The 14,430-nt window shown below is 29.4% G+C and overlaps 1 protein-coding gene across 1 annotated transcript; it reads right to left on the bottom strand.

Annotated features, from left to right (window-relative positions):
* Positions 1–10,901: 10,901 nt before the first annotated feature.
* LOC106453462 lies at positions 10,902–13,346 on the bottom strand. Its single transcript, XM_013895709.2, has one exon. The coding sequence runs from the start codon at positions 13,344–13,346 to the stop codon at positions 10,902–10,904; it is 2,445 nt and encodes an 814-aa protein (XP_013751163.2).
* Positions 13,347–14,430: the final 1,084 nt, after the last annotated feature.

A 14,430-nucleotide genomic window follows, 5' to 3' on the forward strand; every position in this document is an offset into this window, starting at 1 on the left:
TTGTTTAAGATTTGTTATTGTTTGTCAATTGCCATTTAGAAACAGTCTTAAGATGCTAATCTGGCGACATGGTTTAATACAATTTAGGTTCTAAATTGTTTATATTTTAGTTGTGTCTTGACGTTATATAATCCAACACATGAAATATCCTCCAAAATTAAGTCATTTATATAGGAAAAATTATAATGGTTGTCTATAAACATAATTTTGATATATGGACGATATGATGCAGGGGAAGAGACAATTAGTCCAATTCTTAATGTATTTGAATATTAGAAACTTTGATCCTCTCTCACATGCCATCAACATTAAAAACACAAAGGTACAGTCGCAAATAGTGATCAAACTGTAGAAAGTGTGGATATAAAAAAAAAACATAGAGTGATGAAGGTCAACTGATCAAATACGTGCAGGCATATGCGACGATGTAATCTGCCAAAACAAACGAGGCAGACAGATACGTGAGAGTGCGGGAAAGGGATGGCCCATGTTGACCTCTTGTACATCTCTTATCGATTACATTATTCTATTCGTATGTTACATCTATGAAAAACCATTTCTCATTTCTATCATCCGTAACTTGAATTAAACAATCAAGGTTGGCGGAATTTTACTAGTAAATATAAGAAAAAGTTCTTTAACAAAAAAAATATAAGAAAAGGATAAAAATGAATATATATATATATATATATTTATATATATGTGTGTTGTGCAGGCAGAACAATGTTTATTCCGTTATAGGCAATTCTAAAATAAGTAAGTGCACGGACATTTTTGAGAGGTAGTAATTACTCCCCGTGAGTCCGTGACCATAGATATGAGATGCGAGACAACAAAAAATACATATAAAAGAGAAATAATGTGTATAGTTCCAGAAACAAAAGGGAATGGACAACGCTCATGATATATATGACAAGAGTTTAAGGGTTCCCTTAAACTGAATTATGTCTAAGATATCACCGTCGATTAGGTTTATGCAGCTTTATGTAATAACCAAAAAGAAAAAGCTGAATGAGAAAAGGAAAGCCCAACAATCATTTACATCAGCATGAATAAACTATTGAAAATAATTTTTAAAAACGTCGTCTTCACATTTATTCAATATATTAAACAATATACTAATATGCATGCAATTAGCTAGTAAACTGCTAATTAAAATGTAACTAGGTAATAACCCGCGCCTTGCGCGGGATGTGATTATTAGTTTCGTTATTTTTAATAAATAGACACTAAATCTGTTTAATCTGGATATTAGTTCGGTTTTAAGTTTTTTTTTTATTTTTAATCTTCTAAAATATAACTATTATTTTAAATTTATACTCCCTCCTTTTCATACTAAGTGTCGTTTTGGGTCTATGCACACGGATTAAGGAAACAATTAATTTTGTATATTTCCTATATAAAAACACAATTACCACTATATCTAACCATATTTCAACCAATAGAAAAATAAATTACTCAATAAAACTAATAAATTTTGAACTGAAAATCGAAAATGACACTTATTTTGTAACGAAAAAATTTCTCTCCAACGACACTTATTCAGAAACGGAGGGAGTATTCATTTTAGTTTATTCGGTTAAAATGTTTGATTTTTTGGTTTTTTTTTCCGGTAAAAACCAAAAATTAATATTATTTGTTTATTTTCATGTTATGAATTTTAGATAGTTGTCATGTCGAACCAATAGTTAATATTATAGTTTCAAACATATAATATTTAAAGAAAAAGAAAAGAAAATTATTATAGACAAATCATTTTACTACAATTTAGTCGGTAGTGAAAGAAGCAATAAGAAAAAATATTTCAACTTAAAAAAAAAATAGATATTTCAGTTGTTGTATGAGTATGTAAAAAGTATATAAAAATAGTTGACAAATATATATAAAGATATTGTTAATTAATATGAAATGACATTTTTGTTCAAAATAATACATGAAAGATAAAATTTAAATTAATTTGAAATAAAAAAGGCTTTGACATTAGTCATTTTTCATATAAAGAAAATAAAGTTGTATCCGTAAATAGGGGTGGGGCCAGATCGAATATATGAGTACTTGGAAGCATTCGTGTCGATTCGATCTTTAGCCACCTTGATATTTGGTGACTCGGATATCCGAAATGTTTTAGAATTTTAAAGAATATCCGATTTGATCCGTAAATAAAATAAAATTTTAAAATAATTGAAAATTTTAATAATAACATTTTATTACAAAAATAAAATATTATTTAACTTTCTAAATTTTAGTACCTAATATATTAAATTTAATTCATAACATATATATATATATATATAATTCTTTACATATATATATATATTCATATAGCAGATCAAATTAGATATATGTTCCTAAAATTATTGGTATTTATGATTTGCTTTTTGTTTGGACATTGTATTTTAGTATTTGATTTGTTTCGTAGAGTTGCGGATATCCAAATTATTTGGTTCAAATCAAAATGGATAATGAATAGAATCAAAATTTATGAATATTTTGCTCAACTTTATCCGTAAATAATAAAAGTAATATATATATAGTTTGGCTTTTGATTCGTTATCTATTTTTATTCGAACCGAAAAATCCAGAGTTTTATTGGAACCATGTATGTGAGTTTTATATTAAAAACGCAAAATACATTGTGTGAACACATTTATGAATATAGTGTGAACGCGTTAGCATATTTATTATCAAATCGTTGTGAGGCTGCCACGTGTCTGTTATAGTGTGAATGCATTTATTACAATGCTTCTCTTTTAATATATAAGGGATAAACTAAACTCAAATTTTATTAATTTGGACTATATAGCAATTGGATATTGTTTATGGAAAACCATCTTAAAATTTGAGCAACATTAAAATATATATTATTTTAGGAAACTAAAGACATTAAATTTAGTTAAAGCATATCACTATTTCATCTTAATAGATGATGATATATTGTCTTAATAAATTCCTTGTATATTATTGTTGATATAAATAGCATCTGTAATATATTTATAAATTTAAAACATTTTTAAGAAAAAAATTTCAAATTTTCAGTAAAAAAACATTAACAATTTTTTAACAATGTTGTATGAAACACATTTATATTAATCTTGAGTTTTTATTTGGCGTAAAAGTATTAAATAAAAATTCTTTTGGGATTTTAAACTTAAGATTATAATTCAAATCATTCACTAGCAATAATGTTTCATCAAAGTTTATAATAACAAACGTATCAGCTTTTTATATATAAAAAATGTTTATCGGAGTTTAGTCATAGAAAATGTTATCAGAATTCATTTGCGATATATTAAAATAAACCCACAACATTATTGTATGTGTTTTTTTGTTTCCGGTTCCTACTCTCAACCTAATTTTCCCTTTTCACGGACTATATCACTGCATATCTTATATATTAAAACAGAAGTCACAACTTTGATTCATTTGTGATTTTTTTTAAAAATGGACCTAATGGACTTATTCATAAAAATTCATACTACATTTTAATTCAGACTAATAATAAATAGAATTTAAAATATTTTAATCATAATATCTTTTGATATCTTTTCATTTTAAATATAAATAAATTTATTTTAAAAGTCTAACAAATCTGTTTGAAAAGATTTTTACAAGATCTTCATTTTCGGATCTTCATTTTCGAAACTATATTTAAATATTTTCACTAATTTCGAAATTAGTTTAAAATATTATTATACATTAATATATTCAGTTATATAAAATGAAAAATAAAAAATCTATAATATTTTTTTTATTATATAATCATAATCAATCATATTAAAATAAAATTATTATATTGAGCTAAATAAAATTATTATATTGAGCTAAATATAATAAAATTGTATTAAATTTATATATTTATATATTTTATTTTCGTAATTATAAAATATTTATGTTCAAAAATAAAATCTAAATGTTGGTAAGATGGGTTAACATTATCAAACTATATAATACATGTATAAAAATTAACATGTATTTCTTTAAAGTTAATAATATAAAATCTTTGTAAATACTTTAATCATAATATATTTTCATTTTAAAATAATATATATATATATATATATATATATTATATTTTAAAAATTCTAATAAATCTGTGTAAAAATATTTAAACAATAACTTAATGTATTTTAAGTTATCGTTTAGAAATGAAAATAAATAAATTATATCATATTTTATCTACTTTTATAGTCATGATCATGTTAAAATATGATTATTATACTAAAATAAATATGATAAAATTATATTCAATTGATAAATTTATAAATGTTATTTTCATAAATATAAACTATTTATTTAAAATATAATATGATGATAGAACGGCTTAACATTAACAAACTATATAATACATGTCTAAAAATTAACATATCTTACACTTTTATATATACAATAATAAATTATCTAAAATGAATAAGCATAAAAATATTGGTAAAAAGAAATCCAGTTTTGAAATACAGGTAATAATTTAGCCTAAATTAAATACAAAATATTTTTTAAATATATTTTCTCATGAATATATTAATTTGCTTAATAACTAAATGCAAATACAATAAGATAAATATATAATAAGAAGTGGCAAATATATAAGGTTTAAACAATTAATTAATTATAACATGTAAATTATAAAATTATTGTATTTGAAATAGTTATATAAATATTTAAGTATATGATTAAAATTAAAAATATATACCATTTATGTTCTAAAACAATAATTTATGTATAAAAAAAGTGAAAACAAACACCCGTGCGGTTGCACGGGTTAAAATCTAGTATACAGTTACCCCATTTAGAATTGTATTCTTATATATATCGTCGAGCACTGACGTTGATGAATACATTCATATATATGTCCATACATATATGATCGTTTTTTTTTACTTGTTCGGACGTAAACTGTCTTCTCACTGGTGGAAGTAACTACTCTATTTTATTCGATAGTTTTATTTTGTACATTTTTAGCCTTTACATAAATTTAAAGAGTGGGCCGAATTGTAATTTAATTCAGTTTAACATTGTGTTGATCGACCTTTTTCCCTAATTTTGTAGGCATGGACATTCGATTTTATTCAGGTTTTTAGGTTTTTGGTTTTTCAATTCTAAAAATATAGAACGGTTTAGCTAATATTAATGAAACTCAATTCGGTTTTGATTATGTTATTTCGTTTTTTTTTGTCTATTTCAGAAAACCATGTTAAAAACTAACTAATATCTAATAAATTTTGGTTCCATTTCAGTTTTGGTTCCGGTTCGATTTTGATTTTCTGGATAATCATGTAAAAATAGATATTTTCAGTTTTTAAATTAAATATCGAATCATTTGGATAAATAGAAATATTTTATGGAAAGTTATAGGATAATTTGGATAGTTGTAACTATTTTGGATAAAGTATATTTGGGTAATTCAGGCTGTCAAGTAGATTGATTTATAATTAGTATTTTTACAATATTTAGTAATTTTAAAAGTAAATATATTAATATTTTAGATTCAATTTTTCGTTCGGTTTAGTTTTGGGTTTTTTCGCATGCCTTTCTTCGTTTATGGTTCAAAATTTTAGTGTCTTAGGCGTAGAGGAATACCACTTACTGCAGTGACGATATTGTAGGAAAGGTCATACGAAAAATAGCTCGATACCAGGATGATGAAAAGCTTAACAATTTTCATTCTTGTTACTTTTTCATATTAAAATTGAAAAATAAAAAGGTTGGTCCTAGAAATATAGGAATAGCTCGATAACATATAAACATCTGTTCAGTTTTTCTGGTTCGGCTCTGATTTAATTTTTGGTCCTTGGTCTATATGCACAAACCTTCTTTTCTGTTATAAAATCTTATTTTTCCTATTCGATCGGTTAGTCTTTCCATTAGATTTTTTTTAACGCTGATTTATTATGATATTACAATTATGAGAAAGATTACATAGACGATCCGACAACCGACAATACTACATGCCTTATGAGGATCTACGCCTAACTGCATCACATGAGTCGTCTTACGAAGATATACGTCTGACCGGATTTACTTGCACCATGTTGAAGATCCCTTGTAAGCCTTTCTTTCATAGTTTGTATAATTGTTTAATAAGTCAATTTCTCCGGGAATTGAAATCTAGACCTCCTATAATATACAATCTGCAAGAAATTGTATACCCTGAGATTTGAACACCAGACTTGGGTGTAGAAACCTTTAAACCTTAATCACTAGGCTACCGTGCTTCCACAATCTTTCCATTAGATTTTGTAGTAACTATTCACATATTACCATCTAAACTATTAAAACTGAAGTACATATTTGAAATAGCCCTGATTTTTTTTCAAAATATTTATCAACTTGTGCCACTCAATCTTAATTATCTTTTTTTTATCACGTAACTAAAAAATAAAATTTCAGGGCTGAAGCCCAATAACAGCATGATGATCAACTATTATATGAGCCGATGTAATATCATATAATTTTAAAATTTATTACAAAGCTTTATATTCTGAATATTTTTCAATGTTTACACTATCAAAACGTGTATACAATACACGACCTCTTAATTCATATGCACATATTTTTATATTTTGGTTGTAAGTACTTTGATGCAATAGACAACCGGTCGTGATTTATTTTTATTTTTTGACTAAAGGATTTTACCCTGTCATGTTTTAGTGATTAATTGTCTAAAGTATACCGTTTAAGTAATTCACTGGGCTTTTTTTTCCGTATAACCTTTTTTATAAATTATTTTTGGTATATTTTCTCTTATTTATACAAAATTTTAAATATAAGAAAATATTAACTAATCAGACCAAAGGTAGATATTTAAGCATTATATTGTTGTTATATAGTTAACCAGTAATAAGTCAAATCTAACACGTATATTCAATACTCATAATAAACACTAATTTCTATATAAATTTTTCCTAACAAATTCTTAAAATTTCGATTATCACTAATCCTTCCCATTTATCTTCGTTTGATTCACCATTATTTCAAATTTCCTTTTAGTTAGAATTTTCAGCTATATACGATTTAGTTATAAATACTAAAAAATTTCTCCATCAAATGTGGGTGATCAAGAGCCTTCATTATAGGCCATAAAATCCCTAAATATTTAACTTTTAGATACGTAAATAGAAAATTGCATCAATAAAATCATTGAATTGTATTTTTGAAAATGAATATAGTGATGTATGATGTATAGGAACCTACAATATTCAAATAACCAATAACATTTAGTTATATAGTGACACTTCTAAAATATATGATATACTAATTATAAAAAACACATATCAACTTTTTTTTAAAAATTCAAAATTAAACGCACGGATATGCTAATCAAGCTATAGTTTTGAATTATATAAACTTTAATCGGACTCCTACATATAAACTTTATTTTCTAGATGTTTTCACAAATTTGGAGACTATATTTAACAGGCCTAAGTTAGGGTCCATTTATTAATCGGACAAAAGGTTTGGTCTAAAAAAATCTCATGCGGCTGGTTAAGTTGGGTACTTAACTCTTGTCCACAGCAACGCTAATTTATTTGTAAAGATAATATATAATAACATTCGTCTGTCCGTATGGAGTGGAGTGTATTACTTATTAAGTTTATTGACTATCAAGTTAATTACACACTTAATCACAGCATTTGTTTAAGACATCTGATTTGTGTCAGTATATTCGTCCATTATTCTTGCCATAATTCTCTGTATTTAAAAGCAATCTTTCATCTAAGTGCAATGAACTTGCATACACATCTCATTTCTTTTCTTACAAATATATTGTTACTATTAAATCCAGGTGTGTCAGATACCTACCCAATCAAACTTGGATTCTTTGTCTAATTTTAATTATTACATAAGTTTCACAATCAAAAGTATACAAATACCGTACGTGGATATGTACACAAAGGTACATGCACACTGTACAAATACTTAGACGTAGGTGTACGTAGTGGCATGTGCCTAGTCTAGCTACTTCTACCACAAATATCTTTTTGTCGGGAAGACAAGTTATTTATCCACGAGAAGTATCATATAGCACCAAATCTCCATCAAATTATGATCTCGTTTCAGATGTTTCTAAATTTAAAGTTCGAAACCTATTTCTCCATCAAACTTAATTCGATATTGGTCAAGTCGTTTTTTGGTTTATTTGCGAGACCAAACCAGAAAACTCAAAAAAGTGAACCGAAAACCAATTCGGAACTAAACATTACTTAGATTTGACCTGACACGTGACCCTCTCGGTTTAAACTGTGTCTGGAGTTTCTTGTCATTGGATGTACGATTTCGTGTCTGAAATTGAGAGTAAACAAAGATGAAAAAAAAGATGATGGCTGGCTTTGTCATTGGATGTACGATTCTGGTTGGCGTTTTGGTGATCTTAAGTCTAAAGAAATGGTGGTGAAGAATGTGTTTGTGTTTGATTTGTTGTGAACTTGAATATATTCTCAGCTTTTTTAATAGTCTGATCCATGTGTTTGTGTTTTCTAGTTATGTAAGATAATGATTTTCAAATTTGGATGACTTGAAGTTTTGTGGTCATAGCATCGAAAAGAAACAATTAAGATATCATAAAGAAAGATCAGTACCCACACAAAACTTTGGTTAAAATCAATCTAAATTGGTCTAAACATGTTAAATTAAACAATAATATTAGTATAAATCTACAAAACTTTCTAATTTCTTTTGTTTCGTATATCTATTTTAATAATTCATCACAATAATTTTATAATTAAAAAGTAAAATATCTCATATAAATGTAAAATAAATATAAAATAAATTAATAATTCGTTAACGTCTAAATTTCGCCTAGGCCCGAATAATCTATCTAGACGCTAGTTCTCTATAAAACGCCTAGTTACTGCCTAACAATTTCTTGAACATTGTGTAAAGTACTTTTAACGGAAATGCTTAATTAGTTTAATGTGAATTGCAGTAAAAAGCGTTGACCAAACAAAAAAATTTGAGTCAAAGGCGTTATTTTTGGCTGGTTCCAGATATAAACGGCATAACAAAGGCCCTTTTAATGGTCAAACATACTACAACATAAAAGCATAAACATTGAAAAAACTCTCAAAATCAGTTTTTCGTAATACAAATAATAATAGAAATTGAAACTAAATACAAGATGGTAAAGGAGAAAAAGCTGGACCAATAAAAACTAGTCAACATTTAAATGGCTGTGTGAGAGCTTGCATTTTCTCCTATTTTTGTTTTTGTTTTTGTTTTTTATATCTCATTTTTTTCGTTTTAAGATATAAAATTAAAGTTGTTCAAAAAAAAAAATACTCAACAATAATGATGCTCTTTAAAAGTTTTTATCTATAGTATTTAAGAGCAAGCACATCGGTACTCTTTTATACAAGTTTCTACCTACAAAAATTTATAAAATAAAAAATAGTAGAAAAGAGACATATTAAAACTAGAGGGACGCTTTGTCGTAGAGAGACTTCGTGATAACGGGAAGGTACTGCTAAGCCATTTGTCAATCGCTCATTCACTGAAATTTAGTTCAGTTCTTAAAATTTAATTATTCATCCACTTATCTTTAAAATAATATGAGAGACCTAGTTTTGAGAGACTTATTGCTAATGATGCTCTTAAGGTCATTCACAAAGATACTCTCTTAAGCAATATGTGATCATTAATAAAATAAGAAAAAATAAATAAAAAAGAAAAAAGAACGTGACCGTATAGTCTCTTTAAAAGTACCTTCAGAATTTTATACTATTATTTTATTTAATGTGCTGATAATAATTAATTTTAACATCTATAGCTAAATCAGTAGAGGTGAAACAAGTGTAGAATTGATACCGTAGAAAAGTGTCAGAGTTTCTTTATAAAGAGATTGTTATTCTTTTCACTACCTCTCTCCTAATTTTCTTTTAGGTACCGGTTTACATACTCCCATTGCGTGTATTTTAATAGACGAAACAAATTAGTGGAGAGACTGCATTTCCAACTGTCCCTGAGTCCCCTGTCATTGATTCATCTTCTTCTTATTTCTAAATTATAATTAAAAATTCAACTATTATACAGATATTAATATTAAATTAGTTCAGATATTTTCTAGAGTACCTCAACGGTGCTCATGCTCTAGAAAAATTTCTCAAAACTAAAATTAATAATAAATAAGAATAAAATATATAAAAATGAAACAATTGGAGAAAATCTTTCACTTTACAAACTAGAAATTTGAGAAACTCATGTAAATTTTGTTTACTTGTTATTGGTCCATATTTATTTAAATTAGTATTATATTTTATTAATATTTTATCATGAGAAATTTTGTTTATATGAATACTGAGGCTCTAAGAATTACTTATTAGTTAACGCTAGGAAATAATTTTGGTTATGGTGTCAATTTCTTTTCTTCATTGACATAAAGTATTTGGTTTTCTGAGTCATCATACCTTCTACCTCATGTGTACAGTCAAGTCGGTTATGCTCGTGCACACAAAAGTCGGTAATGCTCGTGCGAATCCCAGAGTTTTTTACATCTTTTTGGTGGATTTAATATAACGAAGCTAGAACGTATATTGAAAATGTTCTTCTCAATATTATGAGTTGTATTTAATAGTGACAATATAAAACAGTACTTGTGCATAAAATTTTGAACTTCTTACTTACAAATTCGAAAACAAAACAAATATTTTTGCTTTCATTTAGAAAGTTGGTTGAAAAATCAAACAAAAGTTAAGAACTAGCTGAAATTATTGGAGGATTGTCTTTTTTTTTTTTCTTTTCACGATGAGATACAAAGATAAATCTTAGTACGAATCGGCAAAAGCCGAGTTGCGAATATCGATACAGTGTGGCACACACGTGTTAACATATGAGAAAACACGCTTCCTTGTTCGAGCTTGTCTTACCAGGAAGTCTGCTTTGGTGTTACTGGATCTGCTCTTGTAGACCACTTATCCATCTTGGTAGGACGCCCATACAGTTTTAAACTCGTCAAGTTCAGTTGCAAAGGCCGGCCAGTCTTCAGGTGTAGCGATCATTTTGACTAGCTCTTGAGAGTCAGTAACAAAATAATTGCAGTAACGCTGAAAGCGAAGTAAACATTTCAGAGCCCATATCAAACTTTTTAGTTCAGTATGAAGCGGTGAGATTTGTCTATGGCATCCTTGGAGCCCCAAGATATCTATTGAACCGTCTTGTAGCTGTAGGATCCATCCTACTCCACTAGTGGTTTCATCATTTTTCCATGATCCGTCCACCCTACATATGAATGTAGGTACCTCAATGGGGGTTCTTGGTTCCATGGTGCTTTCACCTGGATCGATCACTTCATTGGCCAAAAACCATGCATTACATTCACGTATCGCCAGATCAATTGTGTCCATAGGTGAGAATTCACGTCCATTAAACAGTTTTTCATTCCGGGCTTTCCATATATACCAAATAATCCAAGGAAAGACTCTAGTTAATTCCTCCATAGTTCCACCTGTATTGGATCTTGAGAGGAGGTAATCCATGTTGGTATAGAGATTTTCTGATGGGAAGACTCCCAGAACCGAAGGAATCGTTGAAAGGGCCCAGCATTGCATAGCGGGAGGGTATGTAAAAATCGTATGGTTAATCGTTTCCTCAGCACAGCCACATCTTGGGCAGCTAGGATCGTTCCCAATGTGTCTTTTGAAAAGTCTTTCATTGACTGAAATTGCCCCCGATAAAATCTGCCACATAAGATAGCAGATTTTTTTCCCGGTTTTGACTTTCCAAATTTTTTCCTTGAGCGGGTTGAGGGAAGGTAGCTGGTTCCTAACTTCAGTATCCTCGTCTGGTTTTGATCTTGCAAGCATATAGCCTGACTTGACCGAGTATTTCCCAGAAGTGGTTAGGTTCCAGCAATATCCATCCCGACCGGGATTTCTCTTGAGATTTAAGCTTCGAACCAACGGTATGTCGTTGGGGTGGAGCAAACTCCTGAGTTTAGAATTGTCCCATTCTTTTTCCACAGGATCGATTAGGTCAGACACTCTCAGGTTCGGATCATAATCATGTGTTATCGTAGGAGGCCTGGCGGTTTCATCCGGTAACCACAGGTCTTGCCAAACCAGTGTATCTTCCCCTGTTCCTATTGTTCGTCTAAGACCTTTAGTGACAAGATCTTTTGCAGCCATCATGCTTCTCCAGCCATAGGATGGTCTTGAAGCTTTTGGTGTTTTGAAAGGATGTGAATTTCTAAAATACCTCCCTTTAAGGACTCTTGTAAGTAAAGAATTTGGGTTGTGTTCCAATCGCCAAAGTTGTTTAGCTAATAAAGCTATATTAAATTCTTCGAGCGATCGGAACCCAATTCCTCCTTCTTTTTTGGAGAGACAGAGTTTGTCCCATGATATCCAATGCATACCTTTTGAGTTAGGGCCAGAGCCCCACCAAAAATTAGATGTCGTACTAGATATCTTTTTACATAGTCCTTTAGGGAGGAGATAGCACGACATTGGGAATGTCGGAATGGCTGCTGCTACAGATTTGATCATAACTTCTTTGCCGGCTCTGGAAAGGTATTTTGCCGTCCATCCATTAACTTTCTTGTGTAGATTGTTTTGGACATAGGCAAAGGCTTGGGTCTTAGAGCCTTGGAGTAGCTCCGGGATGCCTAAATATTTTCCATTGCCGCTTTCAGTTGTAATGCCTAAGATATTCTGCAGGTTTTCCATATTTTCGTGAGGCACTTTTTTACCGAAAGTGATAGCTGATTTCTCAAAATTAATTCTTTGTCCAGAACCACTTCCATACGTGTTTAGCGCGTTGAGGAGGCTGTTGCATTGTTCTGGGACTGCTTTACAGAAGAAGAGGCTGTCATCTGCAAAGAGGAGATGAGATATCGGAGGACTTGCTTGGGCCACTATGAGTCCCGTGATCTGTCCTAAATTTTCAGCTGTTCTTATATTTGCTATCAGAACTTCTATGCAGAGAATGAAAAGGTATGGTGAGAGTGGATCTTCCTGCCGTAATCCTCTAGAGGGAGTTATTTGGCCTGTGGGATTTCCATTTATCAGTACACTATAGGAGACTGATCCGACACATCTCATTATCCAATGGATCCATTTCTCTCTGAATCCCATTTTCCTCATCATAGCTTCTAAAAAATTCCATTCCACTCTATCGTAAGCTTTGCTCATGTCTGTTTTAATGGCCATGAACTCATTCTTACATTTATTATTAGTTCTCAGAGCGTGAAAGGCTTCTTGGGCTAGAAGGATGTTATCTGTGATGGTACGTCTTGCCACAAAGGCAGATTGAGTTTCAGAGATAATGCTCGGCAGATATCTTCGTAGCCTCTGGCATAGAATTTTAGATATAATCTTATAGCACACATTGCAGAAGCTAATCGGCCGGAAATTAGACATATCTCTTGGCCGCTCTGTTTTTGGGATTAGGCAGATATTTGTTCGTTGAGCTGAGGGTCAAAAGAGTCCAAATTAAAGATTGTCCAAAATGCTTTATTATCTAGTAACATAATTTAGTTGATCTATTCTAGTGAAGCTTATGGGACTAGCTAGATCTTCGGAACTCTAGTAACATAATACATAACAATTATTTCCGATACTAGCTAGATCTTCGGAACTCTATTAGAAGACGATTTTGTTTAGATACAAAAACTGCAGAACACACACCATAGAGTTTTTCTTAAACATTAGTAGAAATGATATTTTCGTCTATAATTTTAAACTTTTTATGAGCATTAGACATGGATTTTCGTAGTTGTTTTGGTCAATCTTTGAATCAAAATTGGAAATCGAATAGTTGAAAATAGCTACATTTACTAATACATGGAATCGGATCCAAGAGACGTCAGCTTTAAACTGGCCCAGATCATTTCCGATTGCTCATCACTATTCAATAATGGTTGCCTTATTCTAACCGAATTGCGATTCAAATTAATATTATTATATGATAAGGTATTATTTTAAAGTATATTGCTTGAAAAGTAAAGCTTTACGTCATAGCTTAAAATAAAGATTTTAGTCGTATACGTCGTGTATATATGCATCATATATATAACCTTTGTATATCAAAAGATAGATATTTAGTATTGTAGTAATAAAATATGACATTGGGATCATAAAGGGGAACCCAATAATTGCGAAAAGGGAATCAAAATGAGTACAGCAAAGCAAAATACACATAAAGGTAGAGCATATATGATGACCTTCGTGCATTAGTGTCACTTTTCTTCCCTAGCAATTAAGTTCGTATATTTTTGTTTTCTGAAGTTAAAGATTTCTCCTCAAATTTTTTAATTTCTTGGAATTTGTTTGTCTCTTCGCTAAGGACCCATGTTCCTTCTCTGCTATTCTTATTACTGTTTTTTTTTTCTCTTTGAGCAAAAAAAACTATTTTCTCTGTTTTAAAATATACATTTTAAAATTCCACACATATATATAAAATATTTAAATTTGATTAGAAATATATTATTTTGTGACTATTTAT

Source organism: Brassica napus, unplaced genomic scaffold, assembly GCF_020379485.1.
Source record: "Brassica napus cultivar Da-Ae unplaced genomic scaffold, Da-Ae ScsIHWf_363;HRSCAF=573, whole genome shotgun sequence".
In the NCBI taxonomy this organism is placed as follows: domain Eukaryota; kingdom Viridiplantae; phylum Streptophyta; class Magnoliopsida; order Brassicales; family Brassicaceae; genus Brassica; species Brassica napus.